The following is a 15,192-nucleotide window of genomic DNA, read 5'->3' as shown; positions in this document are numbered from 1 at the left end:
TTATTATTATTGTTATTGTTATTGTTATTGTTATTATTATTATTATACCCCTATTTACAAGTAATACATAAATTGTTTAGGCACTTTAAAAGACTTAAAATTTAAATGATCTATAATTTAAAAACTTTTATCCAATAATAAGTGAAGGATTATTCTTTTTATTTTAATAGTAAGGCTTAAGTACTTTATAGACTTTGAGATATAAATTTATAAGTACAATACTATAATTGATAGTGACATAAATTAAAATGGACTTTTTTGACATTGTAATACGAGACTTTGACAAAATTTAGATATAAATTACAATTTCTTCCATTGTGACAAAGTTTGAAAATAAATTATAATTCTTTCAAGGTTAAATAAACATATAATTGAAATTAAAATTGAATTTAATTCGGTTATCGGTTATAACCGATAACCGGTCGGTTATAACCGATAACCGACTTTTAGCAAAACATAAAACCGATACCGAACCGATAACCGTAAAATTCGGTTATTGATTAACTAATAACCGACCGGTTTTGATTCGGTTCTCGGTTAACCGAATAACTGAAAACCGTTTACCCACCCCTACACAGAGACTCTTCACATTGTTGGGATATGAGATAATCAATTTAATTTTTACAAGGAGAAGTGAATATCGTAGAATACCTATTCTTTAGGTACAAGATCTCATTTAGCCTTTGATACTATGTGAACAGTGGAACCTACGAAATCAACTATAGGTTTGCTTTCTCCATAGCTCAGAGCCTTCTTCAAAGTTTTGACAAGATTATGTGGACATTAGTGGATTTCATTATCTTACGACCTAACTGACATGTCCAGAATGGGATTTCAATCCAAAACTTAAATTGTACTACTCCTTTGTCCAGGAATAGTAGTTTCGTTTTTCCATTTTAAGCTATACGCGAATAGGAATCTCGGTTCACCTTTACTATAAATGGTAATATTATCTCACATTCCATTCACATTTCATTTAAAACTAATATATAAATAAATAGGACCTAAATTCCACTAACTTTGTTAAATTCTCTAAAATTCCGTCCCATATCGATTTGGTAACGATCCTAACTCACCTATAAAAGTATGGATAACCCTCCCCCTTTTAAGGAGTGAGTGACCCATTTTTAATATGGTATCAGAGCGGGTGATGGATTTATCTCTTTAGCTCTTCTCTTGTCTACCCACGTGATGGAAGTCTGATGTGTCATTTCGGCCGACATGTGAGGGGGCGTGTTAAATTCTCTAAACTTCCGTCCCACATCGACTTAGTAACGATCCTTACTCACCTATGTGAGGGGGCATGTTAAATTCTCTAAACTTCCGTCCCACAACGACTTAGTAACGATTCTAACTCACCTATAAAAGTATGAATAACCCTCCCCCTTATAATGCCTTTTAAGGTGTCGGAAACAAATGAGACTCCTATTGGCAGTCGGAGAGAGTACTTCCTTCGTCTGCATATAAATATCCTATTTTTTACTGATTCGGATTTTTTAAATTGTTAACTTTGTAAAATAAAGTGATAAAAAGAATTAATGAAAATGAATCCTATTTTTATATATTAATTTTATACTCCCTCAGTCCTATTGTAAATGTCACACTTGGGAGATGTCATGAGATTTTAGGAGATGTTATTTTGTGTGTTATAAGTGGTGAAAGAAAATATAATTTTATAATTGATGTGAGTGAGAATTTTTTCTAAAAGAAGAAATGTGACATCTTTTGTAGGACAAACTAAAAAGGAAAGTGTGACCTCTACTATGACGAAGAAAGTAATAAATAGGAGTAAATGAATCAGTGGAAAAATACTCGTAAGGGTTAAGTCTTGTCCATATAATTCAAATGTAAGTTACTCTCTCCGTCCCAGATAATTCGACCCAGTATTCTATTTCGGGCCGTTCCACATAATTTGTCCCACTTCACTTTTACCAATTTTGATAGTGGACCACATATTCCACTAACTCATTCCTACTTACATTTTATTATAAAACTAATACTTTAAAAGTAGGACCCACATCCCACTAACTTTTTCAACCCACTTTCCATTAGATCTCTTAAAACCCGTGTCGGGTCAAAGTGTCCCGAATTATCTAGGACGGAGGGAGTATTTTTCAATTAGATCATTTGTTAATATTAAAACAGTATAAACTCCAAGTAAGATCCAACGGTCAACACTTACTCTCTAAAATACAACAAAAATTATATTACTGATTTTAATCTTGAAGAAAAGTAATGTCCCGATACATCGTCCGCTGGCAATGTAGAAAAGTTTCTCTGTCGTAGCAGCCAATTATTCAATACTCTTAGTCTGTCAATACATAAATTAAGGTTGGTGGAGCCAGACAAAACAAAATCATCGAGGCTAGAATTTTGAACAAGTACATCCAAAACCATTTTCTTAAATTATAACTATATACCCTATCTTTTCGTCCTATTAAATATAAAATAATTATTTTTGAATATACAATTATATATAATGCTATTTTATAAATTAATAAATAAAAAATAAAATAAGAGAGATTAAAAAAAATTGAGATGGTAGATTTTCCATTTAAGAAAATATTTAATTTGTAATTAAATAACTCAAAAAGGAAAACGTATCATTATTAATGAGACAAAGAGAGTATATTTAAAATAAATAGAAAGAAATCCATAAAAATCTGTCTATTTTCATTCATCCCACACAAATATAGACATTTTTTTATGGAAAGTTGTCCCTAACACATTGCCCAATTTATTTACAACTTATACAACTATGACTCAACATCTATTGTTTGGTTGTTAGGATTCTGTCCGAAAAAGTAATCTGATTTCCTTAAATTTTAAGTTCTTGTGCTTTTTTGAATTTTATTTAACTTCGGAAAGTAATCAGAATCCTAAAAACAAGGAAAGTAACACAACTTTTTAAGATTCAGAATCGTAAGACATCGTTTGGTAGCTATGTCATGTTTCAACTAGACATAATACAATTCGTGATAGTTATCATAGTTTTGATTAGTTAATTAATCTTGATTGTGTGTTTGAAGCTTAAGATAATTATGAGTTATCCTATTTAAATGTTTAGCACAACAAATTACAAATAAAGATAAAATTATAATTGTCAAAATTATGGTTATTAATTTAAATTAATGACTAAACTATCCTCGAAGAATAATTGTTCTCTCCTTTATAAATTTTGGTCACTCATTACATTTATATTTATGTTTTACGTTTCAAACAACATTTTATTCTTAAAATATTCGAAGTCCACCATTTATTATTGAAAAAAATACTAATAATTTATTATATCTAGTAATAGGTTTGTGTTAAAATGACAACCTTTATTAAAGTGATACCGTGACACCACTTATACAGCAATATTATAAACGCTACACGGAATATTCAATACGCTAGATTGTTGTCTAGCGTGTTGGATATTGCTGTCGAAGAAAAATTGTTGTATAGTGTACAACATATTGCTGGCCGTCTTTTTTAACTTTTTTTTTCTTTTTTTTTGGCCATGTGGCAGCTTATTATTTCTCCATGTGTACAAATGATTGGCTAAAAATGATAGTATGGTGTTATTTTAAGAGGTGATGGCAACCTAACATGCCATCTAGTAATATATCTAAATGTACAAATAATGAATTAAGGTGTCGTTAGATCAATAATTAACTAAATTAATTTAACATGTGTTTTTGTGTGTTGATGCATCCTAAACAAAAATTATAACTAGTGTTTGATTGAACAAATAATTTCTTGTATCATGATTGTAAACTAAAATTGTACTCTATAAAAAAGTCGAGTATATAACAATAGTTATAAAAATTGACCTTGGTTCACCTGAAATTAATTAAAAAACGAAATGGGGGTAAAAGAAAGAACCGAAAGTTGAAGGGGAGTCAAGTTGGACAGGTGAGGAATCAATTCAACGAGATATATGAGAAATAAGGAGGCATATTTATATTTTTTTATGGTTAGAAAATTTGTGGGTAAAAATGTGTTTTGATAAAATTAACTAGGTATACTAGATACGTAACATAGACAAATGAGTAGTTACAAATATGATTGAAACATAGGCTTTTCAGTGGGCTTTGTGCTAGCCGGATATAAAATACAGGCTACACAGATTGATAATATAGCTACCAAACACACAAATAATATCAGATCACTCCTCTTGTCTAGCCGTAACATAGCTACCAAATGGCCCCTCACTCTTCTTAGGTATTCTTTTTTTTGGTTTTAGAATTTTTGCATAGCTAGTTATTTAATGGAGTAAGTATAAATTTATATTATAATTTTTATAATAATAATAATAATAATATTATTATTATTACAATTATATATTTATATTTATTATTATAACGAAAATTCATATTTAAATTATTCATCATAATATCAAATACAATAATATAATTATTATCATTCTGTTTTTAATTAATAAATTATTAAAAATCTTAATATATACCCCCTCCGTCTCCAAAGAGTAAAAACAATGGGTTTGGCACGGATTTTAATAAATAATGAGAAAAGTAAGAGAGATAAAGATAGAAATGGTACTGGATATAATGTTAGTGGAGAGTGAGATCCACATTTCTGTAATGGTATAAGTTGTTAATGGTAATGGTATAAGTTGTAAATAAAATGATGTGTATGAGTAATATGTTGTTTGAATTTTTCAAAATTTGAAAGTTCATACTTTTCAGAGTCGAGCGAAAAAGGAAATAGTTCATAGTTTTTAGGGACAGAGGGAGTAATTATTACTATTATATTGTATTAATAAAAGGTCGTTATTTCATTTTTAGTTTAGTGTTTTAATCAAATATAAAATTTAAAATCTTAATATTTTCTAAATATATGGAAAGTAAAGATTTTGGGAATCATATTCCTAGGAATCATTTCACAGTAATCATTTTCTTTGTCAACTTTACTTTCGTGTCAATTAAACATGGCCTAATAGTAACTATGAGTGGTATTGTCCACTAACAATACTTTAACTATATTTTTCCTCTTCTCTCTAACTTTATCAATTATATATTAATTCTCATAACAATTTAAATACATATTTTTATGAGACAAAATGAATATAAGATAAAATCAAATCAAACCATCACAAAACTTGTAAAATAAAAAAAATTATAATGACTTTAGTGCAAACTAAAAATTTATAATGTGTTTAATACTAATAAATTGTTATTATGAACAAATCTAAAATACAATAACTATATAATATTACTTTCTTCGAGACAAACTATATAATTATAAAGTTATAACCCATATAAAATTTAGCAACCATATCCTAAGCCAATGGCGGCTTCTCGAATAAAATAGCTTTGCAGACAATTGAGACCAAAACATTTGACGATGCTTCTCGGAAAATGCCAATAATATCTCCCACTACGAATAATCAACGTTAAATTTGGAAATGTATAAATACCGCCTAAATGGAAGGTGGAAATCATCATGAGTGACAGTGAGTAGTGTTACAAATACAATAGAAACAGAGTCGAGAAATTAATTTTAAAATTTGTAGAAAAAATGAAGGCGTGGTCTTACAAACAGTACGGTGGTCCGGAGGTGTTGAAGCTGGAATCAGACGTGGCGGTTCCGGAGCTGAAGGAGGATCAGGTCCTAATCAAAGTGGTGGCGGCGGCGCTGAACCCCGTTGATTACAAGAGGCGCGGCGGCGTTTTCGGCGCGTACGATTCACCTCTTCCTGTAAGTAATAGTAGTAACGTTTCTTCAACACAAGTACTCCTCAATGAATTCAATTTGATTATTATATATGGATAAAACAATAGTATATATTTATGATTAAAAATAATGATGTGCAGATTATTCCCGGGTTCGATGCTGCTGGAGTAGTGGTGAAAGTTGGGAGCAAAGTGTCGAGTTTCAAGGAAGGAGATGAAGTGTATGGAGACATCAACGATCCTTATGCTGGAATGAAGCAGTTGGGAACTCTTGCTGAATACACCATCACTGAAGAGAGATTGTTGGCTCCCAAGCCCAAGAATCTTAGTTTTGTGGACGCTGCTTCTCTCCCTCTCGCCATTCAGACTGCCTACGGCGGCCTCGAAGCCGCCAAGTTTTCCGAGGGGAAATCCATCCTTGTTCTCGGAGGAGCCGGCGGTGTCGGATCCCTCGTCATTCAGCTTGCAAAGCATGTCTTTGGTGCTTCACATGTTGCTGCTACTTCCAGCACTCCCAAGTTGGACTTTTTGAAGTCTTTGGGAGCTGATTTGGCTATTGATTATACCCAACACAATTTCGAGGATTTGCCTCACAAATATGACTTGGTTTATGACACTATTGGTAATTACAAGATTCATATTTTCAATTATACTAGTATATGATTTCCTTTACTAATTAAATTATTCCTAATTCCATACTTCATTATATATACTATTAGGCCAACCGGATAAGGCGGTCAAGGTTCTCAAGGAAGGTGGTTCAGCCGTGGTCGTAGCTGTTGGGGTTGCCGTGGCGTCCCCTGCCTTTGCTTATTCACTCAATGCTAGCGGAGAATATTTGAAAAAATTGAATCCCTATTTGGACAGTGGCAAAGTCAAGGCCGTGCTCGATCCAAAAGGACCCTTCCCTTTCGACAAGGTCGACGATGCTTTTGCGCATATTGAGACCAACCATGCTACCGGAAAGGTCGTCGTGCATCCCATTGCTTAGGATTTTGGAACTACTTCTACTACTATTATGTCTTCTTCTCGTGTGTTCAATAAAAAAAACTCTATATGTTGTGTTTTTTTTTTTTTCTATTTTGTTGTAACAAGATCTACTACCGTTCCAGAAATAACACTTTTGTTTTTTCTCAAGTACTTTCTGTGTATGTAATAAGCATAATGTTGGATAAGTACTAGGTTATGACTGAAATCATATTTAATGAATTTCGTGGACACTAAAATTCATATTCAAAGTTTCTACCAAAACATTTTGGTCTTATTTATGTACTTTAGTCTATCTTGCTCAAGGGCGAGCAAGACTTAAGTTTTGGGGGTGCTTCATGGTATTAGGGCATCCCCAACGCACTCGGGGTCTAGGTCCGGCCTGTCGCGTTGCGGAGAGTCGGGGATGGGGCTGGGACGGGTTCGGGGCTGCCGGAGAGGCCTAAGGCCACGCCTGGGTGCAGGCGTTGCGCGCTCCCGGGGAAATCCCAGTTGTGGCCCGGCCTTGGGTTGTGGGGTGTTCGAGCCGAACCAAGACCCCAATTGATTTTTTTTAAAATTCAAAATTTTCCTATAAATACCATCTCATTTCACAGCATTTCCATCTGTTCTACTTCATTTCTATCCCTCTCAAACCAAATCACCCAAATACATCCGTAATAATGCCCATGCCCATTCGACCTGATGAAAGAGCCTTCCGCGACAACATTGCGAGAATGTTGGAGGAGGCGATGCCAGCAATCCAAGAGGAAGTAAACAACGAGGTTACTCGCTACGAAGCTGCACTTTAAGCGTGGAACGAACAAAACGTACGCATACCACGGACTCGGATGTATATCCACCAAGACTATGAAAATGCAAATTTGCAGCTATTCAAAGATTATTTCTCCAGGGATCCTCGATGGAGTGGTCAGATGTTGTGCCGTCGGTTCCAGATGCAGAAGCCTTTATTCCTGCGCATCGTCCACAAAGTTGTAGCTCGTGACTCGTATTTCAACCAAACCACTGATATTGTTGGCCGGCAAAGTCTATCGACTTTGCAGAAATACACATCTGCGATACGTCAACTCGCTTACAGAAGTACTGCAGATATGCTCGACGAGTATCTTCATGTAGTCGAGAGCACTAGAAGAGAGTGCCTAGCAATATTTTGTCGGGCGTCGAAGCATTCAATGATACGTACTTGTGAAAGCCAACGATCGATGACACCCGGAAATTGGTGAACATGCACGAGAGTAGGTCCACGGCTTCCCGGGGATGCTGGGCAGCATCAACAACATCGAATTGTACACTAGTGGGCACAAGGGTACACATCCGACAATCGTTTTGGAGGTAGTTGCTAACCAATGATTGTGGATCTGGCATGCCTAATTTGGTGTCGATGGGTCAAACAATGACCTCAATGTGTTTAACGAGTCTCCATTGTTTAACGACTTGTGTGTCGGTCGAGCGCCGAATGTAGAGTTCATGGTCAGTCGTCGTTGGTACAGTATGTGGTACTACCTAGCAGATGGGATCTATCCCCGATGGCTCGTGTTCGTGAAGATGATCACATGTCCAATAACGTCAAATAGGTTGTTGTTCGCTAAAAGCAGAAGGCAGCACGGAAAGACGTGGAGCATGCATTCGGAGTCATCCAAGCATGAGGAGCGGCCCATGGATGGCACTGTCCAATAATCGTCGACATCATGTATACATGTGTCATAATGCATGACATGATCGTTGACGACGAAGGAGACTATGTCGAGACATGGAGGGACGATGCTAGCGCCAACACCGCCAATTCCTTCGTCCTAACTGACCCTCCAGTGCATGATGTTCTTGCCGAACAACGCAATGTCATGGCTCGTGAAACTGAGATGTGCGAAGAAGAGGAGGCTCACACTCGCCTCGAAGCAGATTTAATTGAAGAAATTTGGACACACACCAATGTTTTTTAGCATTGATGTTGTGTTTTAATGTGTTTTTTTGTTTTTAATTTCTATGTTTGTAATTTGAAGTTTTCGAATCAAGAATTAATTTTTTGTGTTATAATTGCTCAACATCTTCAATTTACAAGTAAAATACAGGTTATAGCTGTGAATAGTGCAATTTAATAGTTGGGGCCTGAATGGGGCCTGCTGTATCTGGAAGTTGTGGTCTGGCGCAACAAATGAGAAAAAATAATGACGTGCTGGGGATTTGGGACCTGGATCCGGGACAGGGTTGTGGAGGTCCTTATGATTACAAATACCTATAAAGTTTGAAGAGATTCAGTAAAATTATGGAATGTGTAAAAATCGCCCAAAAGGATAGAAGCATTGGCGGATCTAGGGGGCAAGAGGGAGCGATTGCCCCCTCCGTGCGACTAATTTTCTCTTATCCGGACGTAAAATTACCATGTCCGCCCCCTCCGTTTGCCCCGATCTCGTCCCGAAAATCGAAAAAAATTGTTATTTTCGCCCTAAACCAACCTAGTAATATATATTTCACCCCCTCCATTTATGAATCCTGGATCCGCCACTCATAGAAGGCTCCCAGCGGACTAATGGGTTTGCAGCTTGCGAACTCAACATACCGCATGGGGTGTTTTGAAGATCTTAGTGAGTAGTCAGAATACCGCTAAGTTCGACATACCACAAAGTCAGTGGACCGTTGGGTTTACTAACATGAATAATCGCATAAATAATTTAAGTCATGTAGGCGGCCGAATATTTCAGTGTGAGAGAAAATGTCAATGTTATACTCCATCTGTTCCTTCATAGTTGAGTCATTTTTCCATTTCAGACAATTCTCTCATAGTTGAGTCATTTCCATATATATTAACTTTTTTCTTTTTCTTACTTTACTCTCTCTTACTTTATTCTCTTTACTGTATTCACTTTCTACTTTATTTTCTCTACTTTTTTCTATTCTTACTTTTTTATATATTTATTTTAACACACTCAATATTTCTTTCTTAAACTTTGTATTGAAAAGTTTTGTCTCAGCTCTGAGGAGACGGAGGGAGTAATAATATTAATGGTTGATTTTTAAACTGGTGTGAGAGAAAATGTCAATGTTATAATAATATTAATGGTTGATTTTTTAACTTGTGTGACTAATTTGAATTTGACAAAATTTCACGACAATTCGTCAATTAATATATTCACAATGATTGTTTTTCAAATGGGTGTTTTGGTGAGTAAATTGGGACTATGTGTGAATAGAATCACGACATTAATTCACTTGGATTTTACATTATTTTAGAGGGTAGTTTTACTTGAATTTGATCGTATATTGTGTATTTTGAGACATGGTTTATAGCTACTTCTCTATGTTATTGGTATTTTGACCATTTTGTGAAGAATGTGTAGAAAAAGGGTCGAAAATGAGCTTAAATGGTGAAAGGTGGAAAAAGGACGAAACTGCAGCACGAGGCTAGCGACTCGCCAGATTCGCATCAGTACCAACCTGGCGACTCGCCAGGTCCTTCGCCCAGAATTGCCGAGAGCAGCTGGCGACTCGCCAACTTCACCGTACAACGAACCTGGCGACCCGCCAGGTTCGGCCGACAGATCCAAACAAGGAAATTTCGAGCCCTATTTAACCTAATGTGCATGGGACGCCTCCTACAACATTCTACACGCCTTCAACCCCAAAAATATTACTTTTTCACCTAGGAAGAAGAGAAGAACGAGTAGAGGACGAGTATTCATCGCAAGATTGAAGACGAGACCTCCAATCCGCCCAATCCAATTCTAGGAGTTTCTACTTTTAGTTTTATTTTTGTTCAAACAATGTTTTTGAATATTTCTTTGAATATTTCTTTGACTTTTGTGTTGAACATGAGTAGCTAAATCCTTCGTAGAGTTCTACGGGGGAGATACAATGATTCTTATGTTTAATTGATTTCCTTTTTCTATGCCTTGGCTCATGTGGTTATTTTGATTTCTTCTGTGCTTATACATTTATTTGACTGATCACCTTATAAATGCATGTGGATTTTACTACAAGAACTGAGAAGTGAGTAGTTTAATTTGAAAGAGAAGAAATTGACGTCTTTGCCAATATAATTGAGAGATTTGAGCCTTTGAATGAAGCTAAGTATCTTAGGAGCTATTAGGAGTTGTTTCCTGATACGCCCGGATTTTGCACTGTTTTAAGGCCATTATTTGGTCCGTTTTTGTTATCAAAATCACTCTACATGTCCATTATTTGCATATTCTATACATTTTGGTATTTTGACGTGTTTTGTGAGAAATGTGCATATTTGAGCCGAAAAGGGAAGTAAAAACGCATAGTCTGGAAATCTGGAGTCAGACGGCGACCGGAGACCGCCGCGAAGTTATACGGCGACCGCCGGCGCCCGGCGGTCAGAGCTATGTGGCGGCCCGCCTCGAAAATTTACGCTAGGAGAAGAGTCTCGCCCGGCGACCGCCGGAGGACATGTGGCGGTCCGCCACCGAAGGGTCAGAGTCTCTGGACTCCAACGCGGCGACCGCCGGCCAAGTGCGGCGGCCCGCCGGAGAAGAGATCCCTCGTCGTCATAAAAAATTCCTTCCATTAAGGAACGAGGATGAAGAGAAAGAAAAGGAGAAAGAAAAGGGAAACAAAGTTGAGCTAAAGCCATTGCCAACTCACTTAAAGTATGCATTCCTTGGAGAAAATGAAACATATCCGGTAATTGTATCTTCTTCCCTATCTGTATCTGAGCTTGATAAGTTGTTGAGAGTCTTTAGGAAACATAGAAGTGCTATTGGATGGTCTATTTCTGACATTAAAGGGATTAGCCCAACTTTGTGCATGCATAAAATTTTGTTAGAAGAAGGGTATAAACCTAAGGTTCAAAATCAAAGAAGACTTAATCCAATTATGCAAGATGTGGTTAGGAAAGAGGTCATAAAGTGGTTAGATGCAGGAATTGTTTATGCCATATCTGACAGTGAATGGGTTAGTCCAACTCAAGTTGTAGCTAAGAAGGGTGGTATGACAGTTGTACAAGGAAAGAATGATGAATTGATAGCCACTAGAGTTGTGTCCGGGTGGAGAGTTTGTATTGATTACCGTGCTTTGAACGCAGCCACTAGGAAAGATCACTTCCCACTCCCTTTTATAGATCAAATGTTAGATAGGTTGGCAGGATATGAGTACTACTGTTTTCTTGATGGGTATTCGGGTTATAATCAAATTTTAATTGCCCCAGAAGATCAACATAAGTCTGCATTTGTGTGTCCATACGGAGTTTATGCTTTTAGGAGAATGTCATTTGGTTTGTGTAATGCTCCAGCTACTTTTCAGAGATGCATGATGGCAATTTTTCATGACATGATTGAGAAAATAATGGAAGTGTTTATGGATGATTTTTCTGTTTATGGTACTTCTTTTGATCACTGCCTTGAAAATCTAACAAGTGTGTTGCAGCGTTGTGAAGAAACTAACCTTGTTTTGAATTGGGAAAAATGTCACTTTATGGTTAGAGATGGAATAGTGTTAGGCCACAAGATTTCTGCTGCAGGGCTCGAGGTTGATAGAGCAAAGATAGTGGCAATTGAGCAACTCCCACCACCCACGACGGAAAAGGGAGTTAGGAGCTTTCTAGGACATGCCGGGTTTTATAGGCGGTTTATCAAAGATTTCTCTAAGATATCTAAGCCTCTATGTCATTTATTAGAAAAAGATGCTGCATTTGAATTTTCTTCTGATTGTTTGCAGGCATTTGAAAAATTGAAGAAGGCGTTAGTTAGTGCTCCAGTGTTAATCACGCCGGATTGGACTCAACCATTTGAGATAATGTGTGATGCAAGTGATATAGCAGTTGGGTCCGCTCTTGGACAGAAGAGAGATAGCCTTCTCAGAGTGATATACTACGCAAGCCGCACTTTGGACTCCGCGCAGGCAAATTACACTACCACAGAGAAGGAGATGTTGGCGGTTGTGTACTCGTTCGACAAATTCCGTGCCTACTTAATTGGGGCCAAGACGATAGTATACACTGACCATGCAGCAATTCGACATCTTTTTGCTAAAGTAGATGCCAAGCCAAGGTTGATTCGATGGATACTTCTGCTACAAGAGTTCGATGTAGAGATTCGAGATAGAAGAGGATGTGAGAATGTTGTGGCTGACCACCTATCAAGGTTAGAGAAAGCAGTTGAAGGAGAAAACTTGGATGTGCCAATCAACGAAGTATTCCCCGATGAGCATTTGTTCCTTGATCAAGATAACCACCCATGGTATGCTCACTTTGTCAATTTCTTAGTGGCCAAAATAATCCCAACCAAATTATCAACCTATCAAAAGACGAAGTTCTTCCATGATATCAAGTTCTACTTCTGGGATGAGCCGTTCCTTTATAGAAGATGTGCAGATATGGTGATAAGAAGATGTGTGCCGAATGAAGAATGGGAAGCAGTGATTAGACAATGTCACTCGTCCCCATCTGGGGGACATTTTGGAGCAAATCGAACAGCAATGAAGGTGCTTCAAAGCGGCCTTTATTGGCCAAGTATCTATGGTGATTGCCAAAAGTTCGTAGTTCAATGCAATGAATGCCAAAGAACCGGGGGTGTGTCAAAAAAGAAGGAGATGCCAATGACCCCGATCATAGAGGTTGAATTATTTGATGTTTGGGGGATCGACTTCATGGGCCCCTTTCCATCATCATGCGGTCATCAATACATTCTTTTGGCGGTGGATTACGTCTCAAGATGGGTAGAAGCCATTCCCTCCCACACCAATGATTCCAAGGTAGTCATTAAATTTGTGCAAAAGAATATATTTACTAGATTTGGTACTCCACGAGCCCTTATTAGTGATGGAGGTTCACACTTCAACAATCGATGGCTGGAAAGCGTGCTTGCGAAATATGGAGTGAAGCATAGGGTGACGACACCATACCATCCTCAAGCCAATGGCCAAACCGAGTTGGCCAATAGAGAGATCAAGCAAATCTTACAAAAGACAGTGAGCTCAAATCGGAAGGATTGGTCACTCAAGCTCGATGATGCACTTTGGGCGTATAGGACGGCATATAAAACCCCGATAGGGATGTCACCATATCAATTGGTGTTTGGGAAATCATGTCACCTTCCAGTGGAGATGGAACATCGCTCACATTGGGCAGTGAAGAAGTTGAACTTAGATTTCGCTAAGGCAGGCAAAGAAAGAATGCTACAGTTGAATATGCTTGACGAGTTTAGACACGAAGCCTTTGAAAATTCTTCTATTCTCAAGGAACGAATGAAGGCATATCATGATAGAATGATTGAAAAGAGAGAGTTCATTCCGGGGGAAGCAGTGTTGCTTTTCAATGCTAAACTTAAGCTTTTCGCCGGAAAGTTGAAGTCTAAATGGTCGGGGCCTTACATTGTTAAAGAAGTGATGCAAAATGGCACATTGGAGTTACTAGGGGCAGATGGAAAAGTGTTCAAGGTGAATGGACAATATGTCAAGAGATTCTACAGTCCGGATCAGGCGAGGGAAGTGTTCGTCCTCAAATTGGCCTAAGTGCAAGCTTCAAGACGTCGAGCCAACGACGTAAAACAAAGGCACTTAAGGGGAGGTAACCCCTAGTAGGTAATCCTTGTTTTTATTTCATTTTTCCTTAGTCTTTTAGTTTGTTTTTTTAGTCCATCGGTAGCTAGTTTTCGAATTTCAGTTTTTTTAAAAAAAATAAATAAATAAAAACATCAAAAAATCGAAAAATCCCGTAGGTAACTGGCGGGTCGCCAAGTTCGCAGTAACACGAACCTAGCGACTCGCCAGGTGTGTCGTATCTCTCTGTAGGTGCTGGCGTCTCGCCAGATTCGTCAAAACCCAACCTGGCGACTCGCCAGGTATGTTTTAAAAAATTGCCGTAGCTAGCTGGCGCCTCGCCAGCTTCGTTCCTCGCCCAACCTGGCGACTCGCCAGACACGTGCAGCGGTAAATTCAAAAGGTAAGTTTCGTTTTTTTTACTTTTTTTTACCTTCTCTTCCCCAATTTCGAACCCTAACACCCCCAACACCAAATTTCTTCCTTTCTTTTACTACATTCTACCAATTAATCTCAAATTCCTTCCACCCATTCGCTATTCTTGCCTATTAGAAGAGATCCACCATGTAATTTGTTGATTTTGAGTATTTATTCAAGAAGACAAGTGAACTCTTACTTTTGCTCGAAATTGTGAATATTAAACTCAAAAGGTACGTTCCTTCACTCTAATCTCCATTATTGTTGATGGGTTTGTGTTAAAGTTGAACTTTTGATATGCTAGAACTTGTTTTACGGTGAAATTCTTTGAAGCATTGGTGGATTATTGTTGAATTGAGTTTTATTGAGGTGTTCTTGTTGATTACTAAGATTTGGATGCTTCTAGACTTGGTTTCAGTAGAATAATTGTGTTGGGAGGTATAATTGGTTCAAGGATGACATGTTTCATAATGGGGGATATTGTGTGATGAATTGTTGAGAATTGCTATAGGGATCGAGTCTATCTCCCTAAATTGTGGTTAATGGTTATAGGGATTGAGTCTATCTCCCTCGTTTGTTAGTTAATGATGTTTTAGGGATCGAGTCTATCTCCCTAGTT

General features: G+C 37.3%; 1 protein-coding gene across 1 annotated transcript; it reads left to right on the top strand.

Moving 5' to 3' along the window:
• Positions 1 to 5,435: 5,435 nt before the first annotated feature.
• On the top strand, positions 5,436 to 6,812 carry LOC125219207 (2-methylene-furan-3-one reductase-like). The gene is made up of 3 exons (XM_048121121.1): positions 5,436 to 5,700; positions 5,817 to 6,297; positions 6,395 to 6,812. Exons 1-3 carry the CDS (start codon positions 5,521 to 5,523, stop codon positions 6,664 to 6,666), a joined length of 933 nt encoding a protein of 310 aa, XP_047977078.1. The 5' UTR covers positions 5,436 to 5,520; the 3' UTR covers positions 6,667 to 6,812.
• The last annotated feature ends 8,380 nt before the right edge of the window (positions 6,813 to 15,192 follow it).

This window comes from Salvia hispanica, chromosome 4, assembly GCF_023119035.1.
Source record: "Salvia hispanica cultivar TCC Black 2014 chromosome 4, UniMelb_Shisp_WGS_1.0, whole genome shotgun sequence".
NCBI classification, from domain to species: domain Eukaryota; kingdom Viridiplantae; phylum Streptophyta; class Magnoliopsida; order Lamiales; family Lamiaceae; genus Salvia; species Salvia hispanica.
This window is presented reverse-complemented; position numbering and strand designations above follow the sequence as displayed.

Coding starts and splice junctions, on each gene's coding strand:
- LOC125219207 (XM_048121121.1), top strand. CDS start 5,521: ATGAAGGCGTGGTCTTACAAACAGTACGGTGGTCCGGAGGTGTTGAAG. Junction 5,701..5,816: donor CGTACGATTCACCTCTTCCT/GTAAGTAATAGT, acceptor AATGATGTGCAG/ATTATTCCCGGGTTCGATGC. Junction 6,298..6,394: donor CTTGGTTTATGACACTATTG/GTAATTACAAGA, acceptor ATATACTATTAG/GCCAACCGGATAAGGCGGTC.